This window comes from Crocuta crocuta, unplaced genomic scaffold (assembly GCF_008692635.1).
Source record: "Crocuta crocuta isolate KB4526 unplaced genomic scaffold, BGI_CrCroc_1.0 scaffold96, whole genome shotgun sequence".
NCBI lineage: Eukaryota > Metazoa > Chordata > Mammalia > Carnivora > Hyaenidae > Crocuta > Crocuta crocuta.
Genome location: NW_027531522.1, coordinates 4,142,685 through 4,149,676, shown reverse-complemented (window position 1 = coordinate 4,149,676; position 6,992 = coordinate 4,142,685). Strand labels below are relative to the sequence as shown.

The following is a 6,992-nucleotide window of genomic DNA, read 5'->3' as shown; positions in this document are numbered from 1 at the left end:
CCCCGACAGAGGCGAGTTCCGAATCCGGAGCGAGACGGAGCCCCGGGCGCCGCCGGATCCGCCCCTCGCATCCCGGCCCCCGGGCGTCCGCGCGCTCAGGCCCCAGCCCGAGGCCGACTGGAGGTGCTTCTGCGGCCCCAGCACCCAGCTCCGGAAATGCCAGGGATGCAGATAGGGCAGAATTTGTTTTCCCTTTGTATGGCGTGAAAACGTGCCAGGTTCTGGTTGCTGGAACCGCCTAAAACAACAAGAACCCCTGGGAAGCCAGGGCATGCTCACGGATTTTCAATTGAAGATCCGTAAGGAAGTTTTACAATAAATTTGGAGACCTGGAACAAGCCCTGGCGGTTGGTAAATATCTGCGGGGACTGTGTGGCGTCTGCAGCAGCCGTGGGGCTGCTGGGCTAGAGGACAAATGGAAGAAAGAGACCCGAATACTCTCAGCTCCCAGCCCCCACCCCGGACCTTTTCTTCTCCCTCCTGGAGTGACCTGAGGGACCAGAAGTTACATTAGTTGACTCTTCTTTCGTCATTTCGCTGTAATTGATTTAGGTCTGATTAGTAAATTCCTTCTGTAGAAGACGTTGGGACAGTCCAGCTGTACAATGTTAAACGAGTTTTATGAACTTCTCAGCCTTTCAGAGTGTACGGTTACTAGAAGCTGGGAGATAATGCTGTTTCTCTTTCTGTGGATTATAGCCAATATTTCTGTGTCTTGCAGGATCTTTTAGCAAGCAGAAATGCATCGAACAACCAGAATCAAGATCACTGAGCTAAATCCCCACCTAATGTGTGTGCTTTGTGGAGGGTACTTCATTGATGCCACAACCATAATAGAATGTCTACATTCCTGTAAGTACAAAGTTTTAGACCTTTTTCTGTGTCATGTGTATTTCACATTTCTTTCTGATGTTTGAAGACTGTCAGAATTCCCTCAGCCCTTGAGAATATGGGTACAAAGTGATGGAGTTGTTTTCTACTCTTGTATTGGGTGAATTTTTGTTAGTGCATATTTTTAAGCATTTTATAAGTACAATAGAACACAGTGGATTTGTAACACAAAGTATAAGTGTCCTCAGAATATTGATGAAGTTTATTTAATTGGAAATACCTTTTGGCATTTAGCATTTTCTTACTACTAGTTCTCCATTCTTGACACTGGTTTTAGTGCTTAGCATCTAACTTCTAAACTTAACAAAACTTCATTCTTCTACTTCTAGTCTGTAAAACGTGTATTGTACGTTACTTGGAGACCAGCAAGTATTGTCCTATCTGTGATGTCCAAGTTCACAAAACCAGACCACTACTGAATATAAGGTAAGAAAATGTTTAAAATTAGCTTGTAATTGTTATTAGAATTGCATAATTTAGTGACGGCTACCCTGTTTTATTTCTTCACACAAAATTTATCCTTGAATGTATGCTTTGTGGAGGTTGCTCATCAATTCTTGCCATTTTAATGATGACTAACTTTAGACAAAGTTAGTTACTATTCAAGTGGATTTTAAGGGTTTTATTTAAATATCTTTTAAAATCTTAATTAGTTTTCCATTTTTGCATTGCTTTGTTGACCTTATGACAAGCAGGAATGAGTGGGTTTAAAATACTTTTATTCTCTTCTCTCTATTCTCTTTCCTAATTTAGTAATTAGGTAATTTAGTAACTTGAAAGGCACACTTCTCTTGACTCAGTGAAACGTGAGGAATTTATTAGTGAATATAAAATAAAAGCATTTTGCTACCGATTTAAAAGCATTACTACATAAAGAATTTTCATTCCCATAATTGTTATTTTACTGATGTAGACTCTCACAATCAAGTAAGATGCTATAGTACAAAGAAAACAAAGAATCTATAATAACTTATGGGAGCATTTAAAGTTTTTGCCATTATAATTAATAATTTACTTTTCTAATTCTTTTCCAGGTCAGATAAAACTCTCCAAGATATTGTATACAAATTAGTTCCAGGGCTTTTCAAAAGTGAGTAACTTGGTTGCAAATGAATTTTTACAAAGTATTTATCCGTTTTATCTACTATAACGAATGTTTAAGTCTTTCTTTTTTCCTCTTTAGATGAAATGAAAAGAAGAAGGGATTTTTATGCAGCTCATCCTTCGGCTGATGGTAAACACTTTAGAAGGGAAAAGACATCTTATTTAGAGGGAGAACTTATTCAATAATTTATTAAAAGTGAATCTAATTTAAAGTACCATATCCATCTTCCTATCTATGTAATATTTTAATTACATATTTAATTTTCTAAAATTGAGTTTCAAAATGTCTCTATAGCTGCCAATGGCTCTAACGAAGATAGAGGAGAAGTTGCAGATGAAGATAAAAGAATTATAACTGATGATGAGATAATAAGCTTATCCATTGAATTCTTTGACCAGAACAGGTAAATTCCATAGGCTATGGGTTTTATGCTAATCTGTCTATAGATAATGTTGTTCCACTAATAAAGTTATTGTTTCTTAGATTGGATCGGAAAGTAAACAAAGACAAGGAGAAACCTAAGGAGGAGGTATGTTTCATGTCACCAAAACATATAGAAGAAACAGTGTTTGGCTTCTAGATTTTATGAGGGTGCATGTTGTGCTTTAGAATATTCTAGGGCCGGGTGATGCTGTCAAAATGGAAGGAAAAGATCATATTTGATGTTTAAGAGTGGTTTATATCCGATAGTAACTAGATAGAATTTATTTTGTATAGAATTGTTATTCTTAGTAGAAAATGCTTTAAAGAATTAATGCTTAAAGCTTTGTTTTATTTAAAGTTTTCTTACTATGTCAGGAATCTATTTAGTAATTGTAATAGTAAACTCAAGGTGTCAGTCTCTGCTTTGGTATTTATACCTTTTATCATCTTGAGGCAGTCTAATTAAAACTTTTTTCTTAGCTGAAAGGAATTTAAAAAAATAACTTTTCTAAATGTATCGTTAGGTGAATGATAAAAGATATTTACGTTGCCCGGCAGCAATGACTGTGATGCACCTAAGAAAGTTTCTGAGAAGCAAAATGGACATACCTAATACTTTCCAGGTATCTGCCTTATGGTCTTTGTGCATTTAATGTGGGTTTTTTAAAATACAGGGCTTAATTGGAACTGTCTTTTATTAAAGTGTTTAGTATGAATTTTGTTTTATGCTATGAATACAAACTCCTTAATAATTTCAGGAAATACTTCCCCTTTTTTCGTTCTGAAGTTTCAAGAGGGATTCTTTCTTTGTCCAAGTGTTTGGAGAGAATGTCTTTTGAAGCATTTTGGGACTATATTTAGATGACCAAAAAAACCTGGATTTATCTTTGTTCTTTATGGTACTTAATAACTGAAACATCCTTTTTCAATAGATCGATGTCATGTATGAAGAGGAACCTTTAAAGGATTACTATACACTCATGGATATTGCCTACATTTATACCTGGAGACGGGTAAGCGGCACATCTCATAGTTGAAGATTGTCATGGTGACCTGTATTTAAAGAAGACTGAGGTTTTTTTTTTCCTTTTAACTTTGTAGAATGGTCCGCTTCCTTTGAAATACAGAGTTCGACCCACTTGTAAAAGAATGAAGATCAGTCACCAGAGAGATGGACTACCAAATGCTGGAGAACTGGAAAGTGACTCTGGGAGTGACAAGGCCAACAGCCCAGCAGGAGGTATCCCCTCCACCTCTTCCTGTTTGCCCAGCCCCAGCACTCCAGTGCAGTCTCCTCATCCCCAGTTTCCTCACATTTCCAGTACTATGAACGGAACCAGCAACAGCCCCAGCGGTAACCACCAATCTTCCTTTGCCAATAGACCTCGAAAATCGTCAGTAAATGGGTCGTCAGCAACTTCTTCTGGTTGATACCTGAGACTGTTAAGGGGAAAGAAATTTTAAACACCTGATTTATATAGATATCTTCATGCCATTACAGCTTTAGAGATGCTAATACATGTGACTATCGTCCAATTTGCTTTCTTTTGTAGTGACATTAAATCTGGCTATAAAAGATGGACTAGATGTGGTATTCATATGGACGTTAATTGAAGAGAAAGATTGTTCCTGTAAAGAATTGGGTTCTGAGGAGGCAGGCAAGATGTTTTTCTGTGTGTTAGGAAAGATGTGAAATGGTTTCTGTAACCATTGTTCAGATTTGAAAATACTCTGCCGCGGATATAAACGTTGGACCATAGTTTGTTAATCTCCACTAACTCGTACATTACATTCTCCTTGATTGTTCTTGTTATTATGCTGTTTTGTGAACCTGTAGAAAACAAGTGCTTTTTATCTTGAAATTCAACAAATGGAAAGAATATGCATAGAATAATGCATTCTATGTAGCCATGTCACTGTGAATAACGACTTCTTGCATATTTAGCCATTTTGATTCCTGTTTGATTTTTACTTCTCTGTTGCTACACAAAACCGATCAAAGGAAAGGAACCTTCAGTTTTACAATCTGTATGCCTAAAAGCGGGTACTACCGTTTATTTTACTGACTTGTTTAAATGATTCGCTTTTGTAAGAATCAGATGGCATTATGCTTGTTGTACAATGCCATATTGGTATATGACATAACAGGAAACAGTATTGTATGATATATTTATAAATACTATAAAAAATATTGTGTTTCATGCATTCAGAAATGGTTGTTAAAATTCTCCCCACTGGTTCGACCTTTGCAGATACCCTCTGTTTGAGCCTTATCAGCATAGAATATTTTTAATGTGGACCTCTAATTCTAAATTCTACTTCCTTGGAAGCAATTGGCAAATCATAATACTGGTTTTCTCCAGTAGTACATATTTACTTTTTAAATTGTTGTAGTAAAGAAGAACTTTTAACTAAGGAATTTGGAAGTAGTGTCTTCATTTCCCATTGCTTTCGATGGAATGAATGTGTTTTTAAAATGCGTATCGATCACTGTAATTCTAAAACCAGTTTTTAAGTAAACCAGCAAATTGCTGGCAGAAGGCATTTTACCTGAAATTATTTTAATATGCGGGACAGCAGGAATTTCAAATTTAAGAGTTGCATTTACAGCTATGAACAATGACCTGTGTCCTCTCTCCATTGTCTTGAAATAGAAGCAGTTTGTTTTTTAGCTTCTACAGGTATTAATTTTTAAACAGAGTGAACATGTTGAATTTAAAATATGAATCACCCCAACAGTTCTCAGTTTGTGTTTTGCTTTGGTCGAACTTGGTGTGTGTTCATCACCCATCAGTCACTTGTGAGGGTGTTTATTCTATATGAATATCATTTCATGTTTGTATGGGAAAACTGTAGCTAAACATTTCATTGTCCCCAGTCTGCAAAAGAAGCACAATTCTATTGCTTTGTCTTGCTTATAGTCATTAAATCATTACTTTTACATATATTGCTGTTATTTCTGCTTTCTTTAAAGATACAGTAAATGAAGTTTTATGAAACCACAAAGTACATATATTTTTATTTTGACCTAAATTTGTACAGTCCCATTGTAAGTGTTGTTTCTAATTATAGATGTAAAATTAAATTTCATTTGTAATGGGGAAATTCCAATAAAAAGGATATTCATTTAGAAAATAGCTAAGACTTTAATAAAAATTTGATATGAAAAGCACAATGTGCAGAAGTTTTGGAAACCCTATTGTGAATTACGACAGGTAAAACTAAAGAGAATCCATTGCTGTCTTAAATAGTGATGTTACTAAGAAGTACATGCTTTGTTGTATAATAGCTTGAAAGCCCAATTGAAAGATGTATCTGTTTATTTACTCTACAATCTTTGAAGTAAAAGTTACCCATGTTTGCCAATTTTGGTGAATTTAACTCATTTTTCTAGGCTTCTCAAGTTTTTCATGATGTTATCTAAGAAAGCAAAGTTAGTTAATGGAAGTTTCAAATGATATTTTCACTTTGGATGATCATGTATATAAAGAATGAAAAAATATTTTTCAAAGACTAAAAACCTTCAAATGCTAGTGGACCTGTTGCTTGACTTAACACAAAATCAAGTTGTGAAATCAACATGGAACTCAAAGACTTTACATCTCAACCTTTTTATGATGGACTTATTTTTGGAATTCCTTATTAAAATAGCAGATACTACATTTATGGCTTACTTAACACTGTTTTACCATTCTTGAAAACATGCCTTTATTTTGCTTGAAAGGATTGCCCCCCCCATTCCATTTGAAAATTGCTTCAGCGTTAAAATGTCTTTGTCTTTTAATAAAACAAGAAAGATTACGTTTTGCCTTCTCCCATAACCAGCTTTCACAGTTCTCTCAATTAAGATTGAAAACTTGTGCTAAGCTACCACTTTAAAACGTTTCAGTCTTCTGATAACCCTTATGAAAGCTGCTCACTTTTGTGACTCTTAGCAGTAAAAGCAGGATATGTGAAAAGTCGGCTTGGAGTTCGGCATTTACTTCTGTAAAAGTTGTCTAGGATTCTATACCACAAAGCTAGTGCTAACAAAATATGCCACAGAAAATGCCTAAATTGAGTTCACAGATTTTAGTTTAAATGCAAAAAGAGAATGAGGCTGGTTTACTGTTGTGTAAATAGCGATCTATCTTGCTTTACACATGCATACCACTTTACAAGTACTTTTTGCTTTTAAAATTGCCGGCCGTTAATTGCACTGAGTGAGGGGGAAGAAGCTGCCCTTCAGTCGACTTAACCTACCAACCATATTACTTCGTTTCAATATTCCTACGTGCAAATGTTAGGATTTCTGGAGGTACAGTGCGACTTGCAGAGTAAGCTCGCAGGGGCGTTCCTACATTCTTTTCCTCTTACTCTTTTCCTAATAGTTTGTGGAGTTGGGAGGTTCAGAAGACATGGCATAGGCCTATCAAGATAAAGTTTTGTGAAATCTTAACATAGAAACTCATGTGAAATACTCTTTTCCAGTGGCCAACAAGAAATGAAAAACAATGTTTAAATATCTTAGGGCAATCTTTTGAGGGGATGGAATTTTAATTTTAGAAACAATCTGCACATGGGACCTAGTCTC

General features: G+C 35.7%; 1 protein-coding gene across 2 annotated transcripts in view; it reads left to right on the top strand.

Annotated features, from left to right (window-relative positions):
• The window catches only part of BMI1 (BMI1 proto-oncogene, polycomb ring finger), a 9,436-nt gene extending 3,647 nt beyond the window's left edge, over positions 1 to 5,789 (top strand). The window contains exons 2-11 of one of the 2 annotated variants that reach the window (XM_077772394.1): positions 722 to 852; positions 1,221 to 1,317; positions 1,926 to 1,981; positions 2,075 to 2,125; positions 2,291 to 2,399; positions 2,480 to 2,525; positions 2,944 to 3,042; positions 3,352 to 3,432; positions 3,521 to 3,659; positions 3,742 to 3,829. In XM_077772394.1, coding sequence (XP_077628520.1) covers positions 741 to 852; positions 1,221 to 1,317; positions 1,926 to 1,981; positions 2,075 to 2,125; positions 2,291 to 2,399; positions 2,480 to 2,525; positions 2,944 to 3,042; positions 3,352 to 3,432; positions 3,521 to 3,659; positions 3,742 to 3,749 — 798 coding nt within the window. In that variant the 5' untranslated portion in view covers positions 722 to 740 and the 3' untranslated portion in view covers positions 3,750 to 3,829. Of the gene's footprint in view, positions 1 to 721; positions 853 to 1,220; positions 1,318 to 1,925; positions 1,982 to 2,074; positions 2,126 to 2,290; positions 2,400 to 2,479; positions 2,526 to 2,943; positions 3,043 to 3,351; positions 3,433 to 3,520 lie in introns of both variants that reach the window. The other variant, XM_077772393.1, reaches the window with a different exon arrangement.
• Positions 5,790 to 6,992: the final 1,203 nt, after the last annotated feature.